At 36.8% G+C, this 24,546-nt stretch overlaps 1 protein-coding gene and 1 long non-coding RNA gene across 2 annotated transcripts in view; both read right to left on the reverse strand.

Moving 5' to 3' along the window:
• Window positions 1-5,513: 5,513 nt before the first annotated feature.
• LOC127655780 (uncharacterized) lies at window positions 5,514-7,872 on the reverse strand. Its single transcript, XR_007972087.1, has 4 exons — window positions 6,808-7,872; window positions 6,378-6,721; window positions 6,137-6,291; window positions 5,514-6,050 (listed from the first exon to the last, which is right to left on the reverse strand). It is a non-coding gene; the product is annotated as an uncharacterized LOC127655780 (long non-coding RNA).
• A 752-nt stretch (window positions 7,873-8,624) lies between these two features.
• LOC127655729 (pleckstrin homology domain-containing family G member 4B-like) overlaps window positions 8,625-24,546 on the reverse strand; it is a 55,805-nt gene continuing 39,883 nt past the window's right edge. The window contains exons 15-23 of the mRNA XM_052143693.1: window positions 23,783-24,032; window positions 23,563-23,652; window positions 23,242-23,466; window positions 21,117-21,287; window positions 20,738-20,915; window positions 20,220-20,336; window positions 16,743-17,012; window positions 10,771-11,003; window positions 8,625-9,092 (exon numbers count right to left, since the gene is read on the reverse strand). Of these exons, the coding sequence (XP_051999653.1) occupies window positions 9,087-9,092; window positions 10,771-11,003; window positions 16,743-17,012; window positions 20,220-20,336; window positions 20,738-20,915; window positions 21,117-21,287; window positions 23,242-23,466; window positions 23,563-23,652; window positions 23,783-24,032 (1,540 nt within the window). The 3' untranslated portion in view covers window positions 8,625-9,086. The remainder of the gene's footprint in view (window positions 9,093-10,770; window positions 11,004-16,742; window positions 17,013-20,219; window positions 20,337-20,737; window positions 20,916-21,116; window positions 21,288-23,241; window positions 23,467-23,562; window positions 23,653-23,782; window positions 24,033-24,546) is intronic.

The following is a 24,546-nucleotide window of genomic DNA, read 5'->3' on the forward strand; positions in this document are numbered from 1 at the left end:
ACCCTCACAGAAAACTTTCTGCATTTTTACATTTTCAAAAAACATAATTTAGTATGATTTATAAGCTGTTTTCCTCATGGGGACCGACAAAATGTCCCCACAAGGTCAAAAATTTCGGGTTTTACTATCCTTATGGGGACATTTGGTCCCCACCAAGTGATAAATACACGCTCACACATACACACACACACACACACACACACACACACTCACATATATACACACACACACACACTCACTCACATATATACACACACACACACACACTCACTCACATATATACACACACACACACACTCACTCACATATATACACACACACACACACTCACTCACATATATACACACACACACACACACACTCACATATATACACACACACACACACTCACTCACATATATACACACACACACACACTCACTCACATATATACACACACACACACACTCACTCACATATATACACACACACACACACTCACTCACATATATACACACACACACACACACTCACATATAAACACACACACACACACACACTCACATATATACACACACACACACACTCACTCACATATATACACACACACACACACTCACTCACATATATACACACACACACACACTCACTCACATATATACACACACACACACACACTCACATATAAACACACACACACACACACACTCACATATATACACACACACACACACTCACTCACATATATACACACACACACACACTCACTCACATATATACACACACACACACACTCACTCACATATATACACACACACACACACACTCACTCACATATATACACACACACACACTCACTCACATATATACACACACACACACACACTCACTCACATATATACACACACACACACACTCACTCACATATATACACACACACACACACACTCACTCACATATATACACACACACACACACACTCACATATAAACACACACACACACACACACTCACATATAAACACACACACACACACACACACACACACACACACACACACACTCACATATATACACACACACACACACACTCACATATAAACACACACACACACACACTCACATATATACACACACACACACACACTCACATATAAACACACACACACACACACACACTCACATATATACACACACACACACACACTCACATATAAACACACACACACACACACACACTCACATATAAACACACACACACACACACACACTCACATATAAACACACACACACACACACACACACACACACACACACACACACACACACACTCACATATAAACACACACACACACACACACTCACACTCACATATAAACACACACACACACACTCACATATAAACACACACACACACACACACACACACACACACACTCACATATAAACACACACACACACACACACTCACACTCACATATAAACACACACACACACACTCACATATAAACACACACACACACACACACACACTCGCACCCATTTAAGCATCCCAACCACATCTGAGCATGTGTGATGGTTGATAAAACACACACACACATACACACACACACACACACACACACACACACACACACACACACACACACACACACACACACACACACACACACACACACACACACACACACACACACACACACACACACACTCACACTGAACTCACAAGCGATGATCTTCAGTTTGCTATAGTACGGAAGACACTCAGCTTGGTAAGACACTTATTTCATATTTGAGTATTAATATATAAATGTGTTGAATTATAAACAGTAAACAAAAGGTTCAACGGTTCTGCTAATGTACAGATATTAAATATTATATGTGGTGAAAAGTGATGAAGGTATTTTAATCCGTTTTAGAGGCTTTCTGCTAAACAGACATCATGATGAACATCTTCAGTCACTTCTGTCGTGTTTTACAGGAGTTTATTCTTAAATAACTTTTCATTTCTTTGATTATAAAATGTATTTGAAAAATGCACAAAAGCAAGCGCTAGTAAATGTCATTATATTTATTGTATACATAAATGCAAGAAAGTGGACCATTCATGTGTCCTAAATAAATGTTTATATATATTATAAGTCAATTATCTGTGTAAATATTATATATAAAATATTTAAAAAACATACATTTTTTTTAAATATGACACTTTTTAAATATTAAATCTGTTCCCTGTTTTATTTGACTTTTGTGCATTTGTTTGTTGGTCTTTGTTTTTGTGTATCTTCAGGAAATCGTTTATATCTGATGATTAATAAGTGAAGATGGCCACTGCAGATATTGCGATGGACATTCAGCATCATGAGGAATTTGCAGGCGGCAAACATGCGGATGACAGTCCGATAATCAAATATTACCGTGCCAGTGAACCTCTGCCCGGTGTTGTGCCAGTGCTACACAGCTTTCTGAGGAAGGGACCGGCGACCTGGGCTGTAAGAACATACTGTACAACACATGCCCGACAGAGACTCGACTTTATGAAGTTTCTCAGGGCAAACTGTAAATGTTAGCTTGATAACGCTTCACCTTATGTGATTGCTAGGGTGTTAAATGGTTACTAAGGCATTGCTAGGTAAAGTCAAATCAGTTAGAATAGTATATGCTAAGTCTGAATGAAGTCTGTGCTGAGTTTAGTGGATGTAGCTTTAACCCCTGAGACCCACAAGAGTGGACATTACGTTTTGACTTCGCTATAGGCTATGCATAGTTTAATTTACCGTGGTCAAGCCAGATATCGGAACCATGAGCAGCATAGCACTTTTAGAAATAGCATTATCATTTTTGACCACAAGGTAGTGCTGTCCAGAAACTGTTTGAGTCCCTTCAGAGCATGTGCCAAAGACACATACTGATTTTCGTAACGATGTGCCAAGTCGTTCTTAAAATACAGCATTTTATAAAATATAAAAAATGGCCGACATCCAAAATGGCCGTCATAGGAAAATGTGGTTTTGTTCGACTCTGTATGTAGCATTTGATCTAAAGAGACAATTTTCGTTATATAACCTCAAGGCCTAATGGTGAAGACACGTACCAAGTTTTGCCCCAATCTCTCAAAGCGTCACGGAGATACAGCCTCAGGTCCATTTTGGCGTGCTCTTCGTCCAAATTCGTTGAAGCGCCACTCGAAAACGGTATGGTTTATAAAAATTCTGTGAATACCTTTTTGTCGTGAGTGTTTCTAGATGATGCAGGCCAATTTTCGTGCAATTCGGACATACGGCCTAGGACGAGATCGGAAAAGTATGTTTTCCGAAAATTCAAAATGCCGGAAAAAATGCAACAAGAAACGCAAAAATTGTCACGATGGAAAATGCCGTCATAGGGTGCAATCGAATCGTCTTGAGCCAATAGACAAAATACCAATTTTAATTTTGTTTCTAGGACTCACGGTTCAAAAGTTATTAACATAAACGTGAGTGCACATTTGGGCAGTTGGTGGCGCTAGAGAGTTTGAGGTAGAGGTGCCAAATTTGCTGTAATAATAGATCAGACAGTCCTCTATCTGTGTGCCAAATTTCATAACTTTCCCCCAAGCGGTTCTATGGGTGTCCATAGACTCATGAGTGGAATAATAATAATAATAGGAAAACTAACAAAAACATTTGTGGTCTTTCGCTCCTTCTGGGCTTGACCCCTAATAAACGTGTAATATCTACAATGTTAAAATTACATTACATCACTGTAAGACCATGTTTGACACACACACGGGACGATGATCATCAGTACATAGATTCACCATTTATAATGTATTACTTTATTTTAACATGGTTGACAGTGATTGGACGATGCTGGACATTATTTTGAATCTGAATAAATTATGATAATTTCTGATGTCATGTCTGTAACTGGTTTGCTTCAGGCTGTCCAGGCGTCCAGTGGAATCCTGAGTTTTGGAATAGGAGTCGTGTTTGCCGCGTCATTCCCGATAAATCACATCTTGCTGACATTACTCAGAGTGCCCATCATTACTGGAATACTAGTGAGCATCTGATGATTTTGCACTTTTCCTTCAATCAATGCAAAATATTTCAGTGCATGCAGAAATGTACATAAATACTATAGAAAATATTTTCATTATTCATCAATCTTGTTGCATCCAAAATGTCTAAAAATGAAATGCTTTTTTTTCCTTCCAGTTTGTTTTCACTGGAATCTTGTCCAATCTTCTGTACAAGCACCCGGGACTTCTACAGGTATGTGTTTACATTTTTAAATATATTTTTTAGTAAAAACGGGAACCAAACAACCAACAGTTTTGTGTTTTGTTTTGTTTATCAGATCTGTTTTGTTTCCAACATCGGATGTTTGGTTGCGTCTGCGATCGGATCGATACTCCTAAGTGTGGACCTCATTACAGTTAACGATGAAATTGAATACAAGGTAATTAATCATTTAATAAATATGAACAATTCTTTCACCGTGACAATGATCATCATTTAATCACCATCATGTTGTTCCAAACACTGACTTTCTCTATTCAGTGGAACAGAAAAGGAGATGTGAAGTATGTTTGTCTTGGTCACCATTCACGTCCATTGCAATGTTTTTATAAGTAAATAATGATGGAACTGCCATTTTTGGCTGAACTGTCCCTTTAAGTGAGCTTCTTCTTGTATTTGGATCATGCAGATGGAAGTTCTGGTGTTGTGTGTGACTCTAATAGACATCATCATCGCTTCAGTTCTGATATTCTGGATTCACAAAGAGAAGCGCAACAAGAAGCCGTGACTGCATGTTCTCCTGCGTCGAGCGCGTAACATCCGCATGTGTTTGCAGTCTTCACTTCTCTGTGTTTTTTTCAATATGTTGTTTCCACCCCATTCAGGCATTCACTGCAGGTTTAGTAACACACATTAATAGAATTAAAGAAGCAAGAAAAAATAAGTGACTTGTAGATGCTGGAACAAACTCACAAACTCATTCTTAAAATTTGGACAAAAGTTCTGTTCTAGGAATATCTAATGTTTAATAATGACAATAGAATTATTATAGAATGATTTAGCGGCTCAAGCACAATATTTATGTCATATGTATGATTCTTAATATACAGTGACAAGAAAAAGTATGTGAACCCTTTGGAATTAGCTGGTTTTCTCTATTAATTGGTCATAAAGTACACTAGTACAGCCACCCTGACATTATCCTGTAGGATATCTTGTTAACTTGGGAATTTTAATGATGGCATCTCAATGATGGGAAGCGGTCCAGGCCCTGAATTGGAAAAACAGCCCCAAATAATGATGCTCCCTCCACAGTACTTCACTGTTGGGATGATGTTTTCATGTTGTCCTGCCATGAACACCATACCTGTTTAATATTTTCCGTATATTAGACTCATGAACAGAGATGTTAACCAGTTCCAATGATTCCTTCAAGTCTTTATCTGTCACTCTAGTGTTCTTCTATACCTCATTGAGCATTCTGCGGTGTTCCCTTTGAGTCATATTGGCTGGACGGCCACTTCTAGTGAGAGTACCTATAGTACTAAATCATCTCCATTTATAGACAGTTTGTCTAACTGTGGACAGATGAAGATCTAACGACCACTTCTAGAGAGAGTACCTATAGTACTAAATCATCTCCATTTATACACAGTTTGTCTAACTGTGGACAGATGAATATCTAACGGCCACTTCTAGTGAGAGTACCTATAGTACTAAATCATCTCCATTTATAGACAGTTTGTCTAACTGTGGACAGATGAATATCTAACGGCCACTTCTAGTGAGAGTACATATAGTACTAAATCATCTCCATTTATAGACAGTTTGTCTAACTGTGGACAGATGAATATCTAACAGCCACTTCTAGTGAGAGTACCTATAGTACTAAATCATCTCCATTTATAGACAGTTTGTCTAACTGTGGACAGATGAAGATCTAACGACCACTTCTAGAGAGAGTACCTATAGTACTAAATCATCTCCATTTATACACAGTTTGTCTAACTGTGGACAGATGAATATCTAACGGCCACTTCTAGTGAGAGTACCTATAGTACTAAATCATCTCCATTTATAGACAGTTTGTCTAACTGTGGACAGATGAATATCTAACGGCCACTTCTAGTGAGAGTACCTATAGTACTAAATCACCTCCATTTATAGACAGTTTGTCTAACTGTGGACAGATGAATATCTAACAGCCACTTCTAGTGAGAGTACCTATAGTACTAAATCATCTCCATTTATAGACAGTTTGTCTAACTGTGGACAGATGAATATCTAACGGCCACTTCTAGTGAGAGTATCTATAGTACTACATCACCTCCATTTATAGACAGTTTGTCTCACTGTGGACAGATGAATATCTAACGGCCACTTCTAGAGAGAGTACCTATAGTACTAAATCATCTCCATTTATAGACAGTTTGTCTAACTGTGGACAGATGAATATCTAACGGCCACTTCTAGTGAGAGTACATATAGTACTAAATCATCTCCATTTATAGACAGTTTGTCTAACTGTGGACAGATGAATATCTAACGGCCACTTCTAGTGAGAGTACATATAGTACTAAATCATCTCCATTTATAGACAGTTTGTCTCACTGTGGACAGATGAATATCTAACAGCCACTTCTAGTGAGAGTACCTATAGTACTAAACCATCTCCATTTATAGACAGTTTGTCTAACTGTGGACAGATGAATATCTAACAGCCACTTCTAGTGAGAGTACCTATAGTACTAAATCATCTCCATTTATAGACAGTTTGTCTAACTGTGGAAAGATGAATATCTAACGGCCACTTCTAGTGAGAGTACCTATAGTACTAAATCATCTCCATTTATAGACAGTTTGTCTAACTGTGGACAGATGAATATCTAAACTCTTCCAGATAACTTTGTAACCCTTTCCAGCTTTATGCAAAGCAACAGTTCCTGATCGTAGGTCTTCCAAGTCATGGTCCACGTCAGCAGATGCTTCTTGTGAATAGCAAACTCAGAAAGTCTGAGTGCTTTTATTAGTCAAAAGTAGCTCTAACCCACACCTCCAATCTTGTTTCATTAATTGGATGCCAGGTTTGCCAACTCCTGACTCTAATTAGCTTTTGTTGACGTCATTAGCCTAGGGGTTCACGTACTTTTTCTAACCTACACTGTGAATGTTTGATTAATGTATTCAATATGTCCAAGAAAAATACAATAATGTTTGTGTTATTAATTAAAACAGATTGTGTTTGTTTATTATTGTAACTGAGATGAAGATCAAACCAGATTTTAAGACAAATTTAAACATAAATGCAGCTAATTCCAAAGGGTTCACATACTTTATCTAGCCACTGAAAATTTCAATTAAACTGAATGTACAGACCAAACCGTAAAAAACACATGATCTAAAAGAAAACGTGAGTCATCAGACCAGGCCACCTTCTTCCATCGCTCCATGGTCCAGTTCTGACACTCACGTGCCCATTGTAGGTACTTTTGGTGGTGGACAGGGGTCAGCAATCTGACCGGTCAAGCTGTGATGCACTGTGTGTCCTGACACCTTTCTATCATGGCCAGCATTACGTTTTTCAGCAATTTGTGCTACAATAGCGCTGCAGTGGCTCTTCTGTGGGATTGGACCAGACGGGCTAGCCTTCGCTCCCCACAAGCATCAGTGAGCGACCTTTGACCCTGTCGCCGGTTCACCGGTTGTCCTTCCTTGGACCACTTTTGGTAGGTACTAACCACTGCATACTGGGAACACCCCTCAAGACCTACCGTTTTGGAGATGCTCTGACACAGTCGTCTAGCCAGCACAATTTAACCCTCGTCAAAGTCGCTCAGATTCTTAGGCTTGCCCATTTTTCCTGCTTCCAACACATGAAATTCTGTTCACTTGCTGCCTAATATATCTAATATATCCCACCCCTCGATGGGTGCCATTGTAACGATATAATCAATCTATTCATTTCACCTGCCAGTGGTTTCAATGTTGTGGCTGATCAGTGTGTGAAGGTGTGAATATATATATATATATACACCCACAGATTTCTTGGCTTATAAAATCCAACTTGCCTCCATTAAAAGCCATATTGGATTTTGTATTGTTTATTAAATCCCACAATGCAAACTTTGGATTTTCGCAGGATCGGAATGAAAACAATGCAGGAATATTCTCTGGAGTTTCTCATTACTAGTCATACTATTTCCACCTCAGGCATATGTTTACATAAAACTCAATAAGTCTTGAACAAAATGGTTGATTTTCACCAAAAATGGTGTACTTATGTAAAACATGCACACGAGGAAGTATGCCAAATTTTATGCCATTTGGACAAAAGGTGTCTCTATAACAATGACAAACATGATGATGTATGAATTAACATGGTAAATGCACATGGATTGGTTTTAATCGTAAGTGAATTGTTAGTAATGCAATTTTGTTTTTGTGCTCTGTGGTTTGTGGTGCTTGAACCTGCCTATAACTAATATGTTGTGTTGTGCTGAGCATTTACTTACCTGTTAAGACACGTTATATTCCTGTACATTTCTACATGAATGCATTGCACTAAATTACTGTACAATAAAGAAAGCTTTCAAAAGTCGATTTTTTCTTTGCTACCTTTTTAATAATGACAATTCAATGCAGTTTCATTTTTAGTTTTATTTATTTATTTTCAAAGTAAAAAGATGGACTCAATCCTTAATTAAAACCTTAATCCTTAATGGATTTTATTAGTAGTGCCAGTATTCATATTATTTAACTATTTAAAGACACTTTGTACAAATCAACAATACTGTGCAAAACAGAAATTGTCGAGTAGTGAATTCACGTATCTTTGTTGTGCAGTTGCAAATATATTTCTGGAACATACGAATGTTTAAAATAAACACATGATATCACTTGATACTCTTGATGTCATCGTCCAGTCCGTAACGTACCAGCACTGGTGAGGAATTTTAGTACTGCTTATCGATTAGAGCATCAGTGTGTGATGTGACTCTTTATTAGTGGTCTAGAACACGGCCCGTCCAAACACGATTCATGTTCTTCTGCATCCAAATTCAGAGTCCGACAGCTGCTTTTCCAGCACCACAACGTGTCAATGTGTTCATAGCTTTAAAAAAAGAAAAGAAAGTGAGTTATTTCAAACCGCTGATGAGCAGGACGCTGCTACAGTTTGTTCTTTATTAAGGGCCGTTCACACTGAGGTCAGTGTTGCAGCACTCTTAGTCACTGAACATTTGCATGAAATGAAACTCTGCTTAAGTCACGTTGACGCACCATCTCTCTATGATGGTGGGAACATGTTGACTGTGTTTGTCTAAATGTTGTGAAGCATTTCTAGCATGCATTTGTTTCACAGTCAATTCAGTACATTGGAATGATGCTACTAGGCAAAAATAATTTTCTTAATCAACATTTGTCTTATGAAATATGTGAAGACTCAAAACATTAAACACTCAAAATAACTGATTTTTAAGATATATGCATTTAAATTTATAACAACATTCTATCATATCGAATTGTTTAATGTTTAACAATATTACATTGATAAAAATGTAAATATTTATTTTATTTTTGTATTAAATATTACTCAATTCAATATAATAGAAATTTGTTATGAAACTGAAATGTGTACAAGTGTAAGTTTACTTGAGAGGTCAAATTGCATTAGATATTAAGACATGTTTTCAGATAATCTATCTTGAATTAAGTTTTATATATATATATATATTTATTACAAATATAACAGGTATATATATTAACAGGTTTTATATATATATTACAAATATAATAGGTATATATATTAACAGGTTTTATATATATATTACAAATATAATAGGTATATATATTAACAGGTTTTATATATATATTACAAATATAATAGGTATATATATTAACAGGTTTTATATATATATATTACAAATATAATAGGTATATATATTAACAGGTTCTATATATATATTACAAATATAATGGGTATATATATTAACAGGTTTTATATATATATTACAAATATAATAGGTATATATATTAACAGGTTTTATATATATATATATATATATATATATATATATATATATATATATATATATATACATATATATATACAGTATATCAATTTGTACCGATTAATCGGTGCCGATAGTCGCTTTTTGGAACTATCGGTTATCAGCAACTGTTGCCGTCGATTTTCACCAATAACCGATAGTTCCAAAAAGCGACTATTGGCACCGATTAAACGGCAAAATCTATGCCGATATTTTTTTTTATTCCTCAGTGTTCCTCTGTGGCCAGTGTAGGATTGACAATATTCATCCATATCAATATTATCCTCACTTCAATGCATATTTTGTTATTGTGATTTGTTTTCTCCCCCTTTTCTCCCCAATTTGGAACGCCCAATTCCCAATGCGCTCTAAGCCCTAGTGGTGGCGTAGTGACTCGCCTCAATCCGGGTTTGCGGAGGACGAATCTCAGTTGCCTACGCGCATCTGAGACCGTCAATCCGCGCATCTTATCACATGACTTGTTGAGCGCGCTATGGCTGAAACACGTTAATGCCCGCTGTAAAGAGGGCCTGTTCTGGTCTGTAGATTTGGGTCCTGATCGCTTTGAACAGTAATAATACGCCTCTACTCAATAAGCGTCCTGAACGACTTGTGTGATACATTTCTAGTGCTATTACTCGTTTGCTATGAGCCTTAGGACAACAAGAGGGTGGGTAAATAATGACAGAATTTTCATTTGTAGGTAAACTATCCATGTCCAGTGTCCACAGAGTGACTTACTGCTGTGATAAACTTGTTGGTTTGAGGTTGCAGCTCCTGCTCTGTGTGGTAAAGAATGGAGGAAGTGACTTTGGGTGGAGATGGTGAAGGTGTAGGAGAGCAGAGATATGAGCCCCCATCGCTGGTGTAGCTCTCTATGACTATAGCAGAGTGATGCTGGACAGTGATGGAGCTCAGACCGCTTACACTCTCGCTGGACGTACACTGTGACGACGTTTCTGCACTGTCTGTGACTAGACATAGACATAGAGAGAGCGATAGAGAGAGAGAGAGAATGCAAAATTAATGGCTACTACTCCATTTGACCTCAAGCTTTCTCAAAAGGTCTGCATCCAGAGACAGCAAATGTTTTTGCACACTTATAGCATACATGAAATATCTGAGTGTCATTGCATTAAATATCAAAATAGCAAAGCAAGTGGCTTTTTAAAAAGGAAAGATAGTACTTGCAGTGTGTATAGTACAGTCTCTTTCTGATATTCTTTTAATATTAATTAGTTGATCGCTAGTTTTTTTTTGGAGTTGATCCAAGATGGCGGCGGTATCATGCAGCAGCCACTCCGGATCCAAAATGGTGCATTTTTTGTCACTTAGCCCGACTTTTACGGCACATGGACATCGGAGCAACCGGTGTTCATGTCTACCATCGCCAGACACTGTTCAAATATAAGAGTCATGCAACAACCAAGCTGCATGATAATCTGCAGGAGTTGCCATGCAAACTCGGCTTGCTGCGGAGACCAGGCCTCTAGTCCTCGGCGTCGCCTGATGCCGACAGAAATGCAGCTCTGTGCGGTAAGACTCGCGGTGGTGGCTTGTGTGTTTACCTCAACACGGAATGGTGCAATATTTCTATGCTAGTCTCTAGTTACTGCTCATCGCTGGTGGAGCTTGTGACTGTTAGATGCAGACCTTTATATTTACCACAGGAATTCACCACTGAGTTTAAATTCCCCCCAGTGCCAACGCTAAGGAAGCCCTCTGTGAACTGTATGGGGCTATGAGCGAACTGCAGAACGCTCACCCTGATGGACTGTTTACTGTCACCGGAGATTTCAACCATGCCGAGCGTAGAAGTCGTTCAGCGAATCTGGAAGGGAGGCATCTTTGTCACAGGCTACTGATGTTGTCCTGTAGTTCAAGACAGTGCTCCCTAAATTCCATCAGTATGTGGACTTTACAACGAGAGGGGCGAACACACTTGATCTTGTTTACACAAACATCCCAAACATGTACCGGGCGGAGCCCCGCCCCCACCTCGGCTACTCAGACCACATCTCTGTTATGCTAATTCCAGCATACAGACCACTCGTCAGATGCACAAAACCGCTCCAGAAGCAGGTGAAAACCTGGCTAGCAGGAGCCATCTCTGCTCTTCAGGACTGTTTTGAATGTACTGACTGGCACATGTTCAGGGAGGCTGCAACATATGGCAACTCTACCAACTTATAATACACAGCATCAGTGACCAGCTACATCAGCAAGTGCATTGATGATGTCACTTTCTCCAAGACCATCACCACACGCTCCAACCAGAAGCCGTGGATGACTGCGGAGGTGCGCGCGCTGCTGAGGACCCGAGACTCTGCCTGTGAGGGCCAAACTGTCCCGGGCCATCAGAGAGGCAAAGCGCGCACACGCTTTTCCACAGTCACTTCCAGGACAGCGGTGACACGCGGTGAATGTGGTAGGGCATCCAGGCCATCACCAACTACAGGACAACATCAGTAGCCTGTGACAAAGATGCCTCCCTTCCAGATGTGCTGAACGACTTCTACGCTCTGTTTGAAGCACAGAACGATGGGGTGGCGAGGAAGACCACCCCTCCTACCAATGACCAGGTGCTCTGTCTTACTACGGCTGATGTGAGGAAAACTCTACGTAGAGTCAACCCAGAGAAGGCTGCTGGACCAGACAACATTCCTGGCAGAGTGCTCAGAGGATGGGCAGACCAGCTGGCAGATGTTCTTACCGACATCTTCAACATCTCTCTGAGCAGCGCCGTCGTTCCAACGTGCTTCAAGGCCACCACCATCTTCCCCATGCCAAAGAAGTCTTCAGTGTCCTGCCTCAATGACTACCGTCCCGTCACACTCACACCCATCATCATGAAGTGCTTCTAGAGGCTCATTATGAGGCACATTAAGACCCAGCTGCCCCCCTCACTAGACCCACTGCAGTTTGCGTATCGTCCAAACCGTTCAACAGACGACGCCATCACCACCACCCTCCATCTGGCCCTCACCCATCTAGATAAAAAGGACTCATACGTTCGAATGCTGTTCATAGATTTCAGCTCAGCATTCAACACAATAATTCCTCAGCACCTGATTGGAAAGCTGAACCTGCTGGGCCTGGACACCTCCCTCTGCAACTGGATCCTGTACTTCCTGACTGGGGGACCTCAGTCAGTCCGGATCTGGAACAGCATCTCCACCACCACCACACTGAGCACTGGGGCCCCCCCAGGGCTGTGTGCTCAGTCCACTGCTGTTCACTCTGCTGACTCACGACTGTGCAACAATGCACAGCTCGAACCACATCGTCTAGTTCGCAGATGACAGGACCGTGGTGGGTCTCATCAGCAAGAACGACGAGTCAGCATACAGAGAGGAGGTGCAGCGGCTAACGGATTGGTGTAGAACCAACAACCTGTATCTGAATGTGGACAAAACAAAAGAGATGGTTGTTGACTTTAGGAGAGCACAGAGTTACCGCTCTCCACTGAACATCGACGGCTCCTCTGTGGAGATCGTTAAGAGCACCAAATTCCTTGGTGTTCACCTGGCGGAGAACCTCACCTGGTCCCTCAACACCAGCTCTATTACCAAGAAAGCCCAGCAGCGTCTCTACTTTCTTCAAAGGCTGAGGAAAGCACATCTCCCAACCCCCATCCTCACTACATTCTATAGAGGGACTATTGAGAGCATCCTGAGCAGCTGCATCACTGCCTGGTTTGGGACTTGCACCGTTTCGGACTGCAAAGCCCTGCAGAGGATAGTGAGGACAGCTGAGAAGATCATCGGGGTCTCTCTTCCCTCCATCAAAGACATTTACAAAAAACACTGTATCAGCAAAGCAACCAGCATTGTGGATGACCCCACACACCCCTCACACATCCTCTTCATCTTCCTGCCATTTGGCAAGTGGAACTGAAGCATTCGGGCCCTCTCGGCCAGACTGTGTTACAGCTTCTTCCCCCAAGCCATCAGACTCCTCAATACTCAGAGACTGGACTGACACACACACACCTGTCCAGAGTTGCACTTTAATTATTGTCACTTTATACCTGGCTGCTACCTCAATAACTGCTATGTGCGTAGAACACTATCTCATAGTATGTTGTTTACATTTTAGAAACTGACATCTTTTGCACTACTGTGTCGGCGCTGCACTGTCTCTCACTGTCTCTCACTGTCCCTCACTGTCTCTCGCTGTCCCTCACTGTCCCTTACTGTCTCTCACTGTCCCTCACTGTCCCTCACTGTCTCTCACTGTCCCTCACTGTCTCTCACTGTCCCTGTCCCTCACTGTCTCTCTCTCTGTCCCTCACTGTCTCTCACTGTCCCTCACTGTCTCTCACTGTCCCTGTCCCTCACTGTCTCTCTCTGTCCCTCACTGTCCCTTACTGTCTCTCACTGTCTCTCGCTGTCCCTCACTGTCCCTCACTATCTCTCACTGTCCCTTACTGTCCCTCACTGTCTCTCACTGTCCCTTACTGTCCCTCACTGTCTCTCACTGCCTCTCACTGTCCCTCACTGTCTCTCACTGTCCCTCGCTGTCTCTTGCTGTCCCTTACTGTCTCTTGCTGTCCCTTACTGTCTCTCACTGTCCCTCACTGTCTCTCACTGCCTGTCACTGTCCCTCACTGCCTCTCACTGTCCCTCACTGTCGCTCACCGTCTCTCTCTGTCCCTCACTGTCTCTCACTGTCCCTCACTGTCGCTCACCGTCTCTCTCTGTCCCTCACTGTCGCTCACCGTCTCTCACTGTCTCTCAGTGTCTCTCTCTGTCCCTCACTGTCTCTCACTGTCCCTCACTGTCTCTCACTGCCTCTCACTGTCCCTCACTGTCTCTCACTGTCCCTCTCTGTCTCTCTCTGTCCCTCACTGTCGCTCACCGTCTCTCACCGTCTCTCACTGTCCCTCACTGTCTCTCACTGTCCATCACTGTCCCTCACTGTCTCTTACTGTGTCTATTGTCCTGTTCATTGTTAGTAATTTATTGTACTGTCCCGTACTTTTTGCACACGTTTGCACGTGCACTTTATATAGGGATGTTATTTAGTCTGTGTAGTCTCATGTGGTTCTGTGTTTGTCCTATGCTGTTTATGTAGCACCATAGTTCTGGAGGAACGTTGTCTCGTTTCACTGTGTACTGTACTAACTGTATATGGTTAAATGACAATAAAAAACACTTGACTTGACTTCTGTTGATGCTGAGGTATTTTTGTGCTGCCCAGTGAAACCAAACACATGTTCGGCCTCTTTGGCTTGTGGACAGAGTTTCCACTGGGTTCAATTATACTATAAGAGTGAGAGGGGCCCGTTTCCTGTTTTAAACTTCCTGCCTTAACTGATGCTGCCCACCACACACACTATAGCCTTCATCAGATCACACATACAATACCTGAGTGCTGCAGTTGAATTTTTGAAGACGCTAACAACAACATATCGAAAACCACAAACATCACCTCTAAAACACCCTTAAAGTGAGTCTCACTCCAAAATTAAAAATAAGAAATACATTACTGTAATGCACAATATTATAATTTTTTACTGTGATCTACATTATTTGTTGCACTCTTAGGCTAAATTAATTACTAAAAAATTAAACGTGTCTGGATGCATTACAGTAATGTCAGTTTCAGGGTGAAATGGCTCTTTGTTTATTCAGCCTGGAAAAGGGTTCGTATTTATGTATTATGGACTTATTTTAAATTGATTATACTTGAATTATTTTTGCCTGATTTCAGCCTGAAAAACGAGCTTTTATTTTCTTCATGAAAAAAAAAAAAAAAACTTTCTCAATTGATATTGCATGAAAACTTTGGCCTGATTTCCTCTTGCCAAAATCAGGCTTCATTTTCTTTATTGAAAAAAATCAATAATATATATATATTTATTTATTTTTGTATTTATTTTTTGTTGATTTTCATGATTCCAGCCTGAAACAACAAACAATCAAACAAATAACAGGCTTTAGTTTCTTTATGAAATATATGATTTATTCTTCTTTTTTTTTTTTTTTTTTGCCTGATATTTTTATTTTTTATTTTTATTTTTTTTTATATTTATTAAGTTTATTTAACAGGGACCATAAAACAGAAAATAATATTATGGAAAATAAAATTTCTTCTTCATTTTCTTTAAGCTCAATTGATTTTACCCTGAAAAAAGCAAGCTTTATTTTCATTATGAAAATATACAGTATCACACACACACACACACACACACACATATATATATATATATATTTTTTTTATTATGCCTGAAAAATTTGCCTGATTTCAGCTTGAAAATGTTTATTTTATTTTATTTATTTGTTTCAATTGATTTTGCCTAATTTAAATATTTATTTTTTTTAAACTATGCCTTAATTTTCTTTATGGAAAATATTTTTTTTTTCTTCAATTAATTATGCATAAAGATGTTGCCTGATTTCACCCTGAATAAAGCAGGTTTTAAATATAACCTTTTATTTTCTTTCAATTATTTATGCCTGAAAATGTTGCCTGATTTCAGCCGTGAAAAAAAACAACAACAACCAGGCTTTATTTATTGTCATATTTATTTATATCCTTTAAGGAAAATAAACATATTTATTTTTTCGATAGTTTATGCCTGATTTAAGCCAGAAAAAACAGGCTTCATATTTTTAATAGAAAATATTATTTCTTCTTTCTGCAATTGACTTTAAGGTGAGAGTTTCGGTGAGATTCAGCCCCTGTAAATCGAGCAGATAATGACTCACTCATGGACGACTGAACGGTCGAGTCGTGCTCGAGCTCATCTTCTTCGATGCAGTCGTATGGCCAGTGACCCAGAGACGGGCATCCGGGCAGCGAATGAGTAAGGTGATTTGGGCTCGGGTACAGGTGCAGGTTCAGTGACCCCAGCAGAGAGGAAGATGATTGGCTGCTGGACGATGAAGAGCTGCTGTTGGAGATGGTGGAGTGCGGTCTCTTAAACGGCGTGGAGTGATCGAACGACGAGACCGCTATAGACGCCCGCATCCTCGACTCTGCACAGACAGAAGAAAAAAATACTATTTAACATATTTCTATGCATATAATTCATTTTGATACATTTATGTATTTTGCAATATATGATGACAGACATTAAAAAGACAAAAAAGTCATTAAAAATATATATTATTGTACATTTATGGACGAGAGTGTTCTTTGAGAAAGTAATAATAATAAAACTGTATATTTCTCTACTGCCGTGTGACAACTGCTGCTTATTCGTCACATTTTAAGTGCCTCAGATGTGATAACACAGACATAACACACAAGTCATGACTTGACTTTGACACGACAAAGTGAATAAACGCACAAAAGCAGCCAAAACATGGAAGCAGATTCATTCTGCAGATAACGGACTCTTCTGAAGGAGTTCATCTCAGGAGCAGCTGTGCTTTGTCTTTACAACACAACAATCTGCCTCTATACAGCAGGTGGAAACTCAATGTGGGACACATTAATGAATATTCGAGACTGTGTACCTGTGTACCTGTCTCCACCACTCAACAAACGTTTAACTACTCATAATTAATCCTTAAAAAATAATGTATATATTCTTTTATATTTTACAATATAAAATGTCCATATAACATTATAATTTATTATTCTATATAATTATATTGTAGGCTTTATATATATATATATTTGCAATTACTTATTTTGAATTGTTAAAAATAAAATCTGTCTTCCGTTATCAACATATCCTGCCGATATTCACACCACTGGTTGATTTCATCGGGCCGCTCAAACAGCTCTGTGATTGCATCTTTATGATAATGATGTTATTATTTATAAGCATTTACTTTGATACTGACAATAGGATTTATTATGATTTATTATGATAATGATTATATTATCCATTATGATTTATGATTATAATAATATTATTAAAATTATGAAAATTGTATTTATTATGATTTATAATAAATATATTATTATAATATATCATAATATATTATTATAATATATATATTGCATTATAATATATTATTATAATGATTATATTATTTACTACAATGACAATATTTATTATGATAATTATATCATTAAGATTTGTGATAGTGATTATTTGATTTATTATGATTTAAGATAATATTATTTATTATGATAATGATGCAATTTTTTATGATATAAATGTTATTATCATCATTTATTATGATGTATTACAATAATTATGTTATTATTATTTACTATGATAACTATGTTATTTATTATTATAATTTATTATGATAGCAATTACATTATTATTATTTATTATGCTAATGATGGTATTATTTATTTTATGTTTTTAAGACAATTATGAAGTTATTTATTATTTATTATGATAATAATATTGTTAAGATTTATGATAATGATTATTTTATTTATTATTAATTATTTGTATGATATTATGATTTATTATGATAATGATGATATTTGTTATGATTATGACATTAATGATATTATTATGATTTATAATGATTATATTATTTATTATGATGTATTACAATAATTATATTATTATTATTTACTATGATAACTACGTTATTTATTATTATAATTTATTATGATAGCAATTACATTATTATTATTTATTATGCTAATGATGGTATTATTTATTTTATGTTTTTAAGACAATTATGAAGTTATTTATTATTTATTATGATAATAATATTGTTAAGATTTATGATAATGATTATTTTATTTATTATTAATTATTTGTATGATATTATGATTTATTATGATAATGATGATATTTGTTATGATTATGACATTAATGATATTATTATGATTTATAATGATTATATTATTTATTATGATGTATTACAATAATTATATTATTATTATTTACTATGATAACTACGTTATTTATTATTATAATTTATTATGATAGCAATTACATTATTATTATTTATTATGCTAATGATGGTATTATTTATTTTATGTTTTTAAGACAATTATGAAGTTATTTATTATTTATTATGATAATAATATTGTTAAGATTTATGATAATGATTATTTTATTTATTATTAATTATTTGTATGATATTATGATTTATTATGATAATGATGATATTTGTTATGATTATGACATTAATGATATTATTATGATTTATAATGATTATATTATTTATTATGATGTATTACAATAATTATATTATTATTATTTACTATGATAACTACGTTATTTATTATTATAATTTATTATGATAGCAATTACATTATTATTATTTATTATGCTAATGATGGTATTATTTATTTTATGTTTTTAAGACAATTATGAAGTTATTTATTATTTATTATGATAATAATATTGTTAAGATTTATGATAATGATTATTTTATTTATTATTAATTATTTGTATGATATTATGATTTATTATGATAATGATGATATTTGTTATGATTATGACATTAATGATATTATTATGATTTATAATGATTATATTATTTATTATGATGTATTACAATAATTATATTATTATTATTTACTATGATAACTACGTTATTTATTATTATAATTTATTATGATAGCAATTACATTATTATTATTTATTATGCTAATGATGGTATTATTTATTTTATGTTTTTAAGACAATTATGAAGTTATTTATTATGACAATAATATTGTTAAGATTTATGATAATGATTATTTTATTTATTATTAATTATTTGTATGATATTATGATTTATTATGATAATGATGATATTTGTTATGATTATGACATTAATGATATTATTATGATTTATAATGATTATATTATTTATTATGATGTATTACAATAATTATATTATTATTATTTACTATGATAACTACGTTATTTATTATTATAATTTATTATGATAGCAATTACATTATTATTATTTATTATGCTAATGATGGTATTATTTATTTTATGTTATTAAGACAATTATGAAGTTATTTATTATGATAATGGTATTGTTAAGATCTATGATAATGATTATTTTATTTATTATTATTTATTATTATAATGATGATATTTGTTATGAGTATGACATTAATTATATTATTATGATTTATAATGATTATATTATTTATTATGATGTATTACAATAATTATGTTATTATTATTTACTATGATAACTATGTTATTTATTATTATAATAGCTAAGGCTTGATTTACATTATTTATTACAATAAAAATGATATGTTTTATTATGATAATAATGATGATTTTTAACGTCTTGCCGATGCAGACATCTTACCTGACCCTTTTATAATGTAGTCGACGGCTCGATCACTGATGGCAGAATCACTGGGTTTGATGTCCATAAACGGCTTGCTTCCGATCCCCATGGAAACCATCTCCTGCATGCGCAACTCTGTTTAAAGCAACACAAACATCAAAAGGGGAATATAAAAGAATCTACAACATAATAATATACATCATGCAAAAAGTCAATACATTTTTACTTTTCTAAAAGCTGTTAAATATATGTTAAATATCTTTTGCAACATATTTTCAGCTACATATAATAACACCGAGGCAGAAATGTCTCACAATGCATTTTCAGTAAACCACAAAAGATTGAACGGTTGAATGTGTGACTGATGTGTTACTTCTGCAGTTACCGAAGGCTCAAAACTTTGAAGCAACAAAGAAGTGCCGTTTATGTTTCTATTTATGTTTTGTCTGGTTAGTAACTAGTCTATGAATAACAGACAAACACTGGAAACACTTTAATTCTTTTCATTCGCCACATTAAATCCATTGTGCTCTGACCTCTGTTGCGTAACGCTTGTCTCCACAGGATTTTGCCGATGACGGTCGTCCACACGGCCTTCACCTCACCAGAACTTGCCTGAAGGATGAAAGTATCCTGGGACTTCCGCCGTCGAAACCAGATCTCAAAGCGCAGGCCTCTGTCACCAACATTCTCCGTCATGCCAATCTCTGCTGTCTGAGAGCACACAAAATACTTACGAGGAACACAGTAGGATGGCTGAATGTTAATCTTATTTCCTGACATTCTGCCAAACATCTCCATTTGTGTACACCGAAAGAAAGAAAGTCATATGGGTTTGGAACAACATTACGGTGAGTGAACCAGTGTACTGTCACTTTAAGTGTTGTAAGATGACATCAGACTCATTTTCAGTACCTTGAAGGACTGTTTATAGATGTAGATGTCATAACCTCCTTCTATTTTTTTGGTCTTGCTGAAGAGGATGAGATCTTCAAATAAGAAGACATGACGGAAGTATTTTTTACGTCCGCACCAAACAATGAACTCATCTTGACAACGAAGTTGACCCTGTTCCTTTAGGTTGACCTGAGAAAAAACAACATAATGATGATTTACATCACCAAAACCCTTAAGCGCTAATGGTGTGACATGCAATATGTGATGAACCTCAAAAAACTCTTAATAGGCAGCAACAAAATAGCACTCCTGACACAAAGTGCACACAATTGATTTAATTAGAATTGGCTGTTAATGACACTATAGTCCAATAATAGGTGTTATTACATATATGATGAATGGCTTTTATATTGCCATAGTACTGAAGCCAAAATAAATTGATAACATTTTACCTGGAAAATATTTAATTTTTATTAAGTTTAAACGCAAAGAGAAATATTTTGACAATTCATTTAAAATATTATTTGTATAGAGATTTAAAAATAAATAGAATAGTGAAAAATACAACCCTTATTTCTTATAAACAAGATTTATTTATTTTATTTTTATAATAAATCAAATGAAATCCAGATTTGTTTTTATTTCGTACACTCGCCTGTCAATAGAATTAAAGCTGTCAAGAAAATAAAATAATCCAGAGTAATCGCATTATTTTAGAATGTAACAGTAATAATTAATAATCACTCTTAACAGACATTTGACCCTAGTTTCAAAACCCCTGGTCTTATAAACATACACAGCACATTTGTGTGGATTGTTGCGTGCATGTATGGATTTTAATGTGCATTTGTGAGATGTTTTGATACTGTTTTATCTACATAGTTTTGGTACAATCACTTGTTTTTTTATACACAACCTATTGCATGCATATGTAAATTAGAGTGTGCATTTGTGGATCTGTTGCATGCATGTGTGGATTGTAATGTGCATTTGTGAGATGTTTTGATACTGTTTTATCTCCATAGTTATGGAACAATCACTAGGTTTTGTATAGAGAATATGTTGAGTGCATTTGTGGATTGATGTGTGTGCATTTGTGGATCTGTTGCGTGCATGTGTGGATTGTAATGTGCATTTGTGGATTGTTGTGTGCATGTGTGGATTGTATTGTGCATTTGTGAGATGTTGCATGCATTTGTGGATTGATGTGTGTGCATTTGTGGATCTGTTGTGTGCATGTGTGGATTGTAATGTGCATTTGTGATGATGCATGTGGATTGTATGCATTTGTGGACTGTTTGCATGTGTGATTGTGCATTTGTGGATCTGTTGCGTGCATGTGTGGATTGTAATGTGCATTTGTGGATCTGTTGCGTGCATGTGTGGATTGTAATGTGCATTTGTGGATTGTTGTGTGCATGTGTGGATTGTAATGTGCATTTGTGGATCTGTTGCGTGCATGTGTGGATTGTAATGTGCATTTGTGGATCTGTTGCGTGCATGTGTGGATTGTAATGTGCATTTGTGAGATGTTGCATGCATTTGTGGATTGTTGTGTGCATTTGTGGATCTGTTGTGTGCATGTGTGGATTGTAATGTGCATTTGTGAGATGTTGCATGCATTTGTGGATTGTTGTGTGCATTTGTGGATCTGTTGTGTGCATGTGTGGATTGTAATGTGCATTTGTGGATCTGTTGCGTGCATGTGTGGATTGTAATGTGCATTTGTGAGATGTTGCATGCATTTGTGGATTGTTGTGTGCATGTGTGGATTGTTGTGTGCATTTGTGGATCTGTTGTGTGCATGTGTGGATTGTAATGTGCATTTGTGAGATGTTGCATGCATTTGTGGATTGTTGTGTGCATTTGTGGATCTGTTGTGTGCATGTGTGGATTGTATTGTGCATTTGTGGATTGTTGTGTGCATTTGTGGATTGTTGTGTGCATTTGTGGATCTGTTGCATGCATGTGTGGATTGTAATGTGTTTTGATACTGTTTTATCTCCATAGTTTTGGAACAATCACTTGGTTTTGTATAGAGAATATGTTGAGTGCACGTATGGATTGTCGTGTGAATTTAATAATAATTATGAATAAAATCAGTAGCACTAGTAACATTTACTGCCATCCAAACTGCACTTACGTCACATCCGCGAATGGCATCCATGGCGAGCAGGTCGTTGCCGTGGCGTAGCTGGAATTTGACCATCTCTTCGGCTGTTCGGAGGTCAGTGAGCTCCTGCTCATGAGAGTGACCGCACTCTTTGATCAGATCCTTCAGTAGAAGAGCGTATTTACTCATCCTCTGGATGGGCTTCAGCAGGTACGACGCCAGGTCCATCTTATCACCCAACTCCAGCTGCTTATTCTGAGGAAGAGACGGGGAACAGAAATATCAACAGGTGTGAAAATCACCTTTAGATGAGATTCTATATGCTTATGGAGGAGGAATGAAGAGTTTCACCTTGAAGAAACTGTTTCCGTGGCTTGTTAGCAAAGCATCCGAGCGCGGCTTGTTTTTGCTGTACAGTGCGTACATTCCAAACAGTTCCTCCTGTAAACCAGTAAAATAACAATATATCTACATGCTACTTGCACAATGCATGCAATAATACCATTACAAGCTCGCTCATGCTGTTGATGAAGCTTAACTTTATTTCTTTAACGTTTGAAATATAACTCACATGTCTCAGGAAGCAGCTGCTGATGGACAGAGGCGAGTGTGCGCAGCTCTCCAGATCTTTCAGGAAGAACTGACTGTGAAAGTCACACAGCTTCTCCAGATTCCCGAAGATAATACTGCGCTTCCCTCTCAGGTCCTGTGGCAGATCCAAGCGCTCCATCTCAGGGAAATAATGCTCAGTGATGTAGCCGAGAGAGCGCACGTACTCTCGCTCTGTGGAGATCATCTCATCCATAATGTGCTGGATTTTACTGCAAACGTCACACACCGTGGTTCATGGGTATTATATTATTTTAGAAATGTTGACTACTATTATGCCACAAGTCAACGGTTTTCCTAAATTCTTCACTTGGATCATTTTAAGGTAGTCCAATAAACCCACAAGCCTTCAGTTTGCATGAAGGACCACCGTTGATATGAAATGCATGAAAATGTGTTTTCTTAATCAGTGTTTTTGTCCAGTTTTCCAGCAAAAATATCGAAAAATCCTTAAAGGAATATTCCGGGTTCAATGCTTCATCGACAGCATTTGTGGTGTAATGTTGATAACCGGCAAAAAATGTTTTAGCTCGTCCATTCTTTTATTTAAAAAAGCAAAAATGGAGGTCACACTGAGGCACTTACAATGGAAGTGAATGGGGGGCAATATTTATAGGGATTAAAGGCAGAAACGGTAAGCTTATAATTTAATAAAAGCACTTACATTCATTTATCAGTTAAAACTTGAGCTGGTCAATTTAGGGTTTACGCTGTTACGTCGTCATA

This window comes from Xyrauchen texanus, chromosome 15 (assembly GCF_025860055.1).
Source record: "Xyrauchen texanus isolate HMW12.3.18 chromosome 15, RBS_HiC_50CHRs, whole genome shotgun sequence".
In the NCBI taxonomy this organism is placed as follows: domain Eukaryota; kingdom Metazoa; phylum Chordata; class Actinopteri; order Cypriniformes; family Catostomidae; genus Xyrauchen; species Xyrauchen texanus.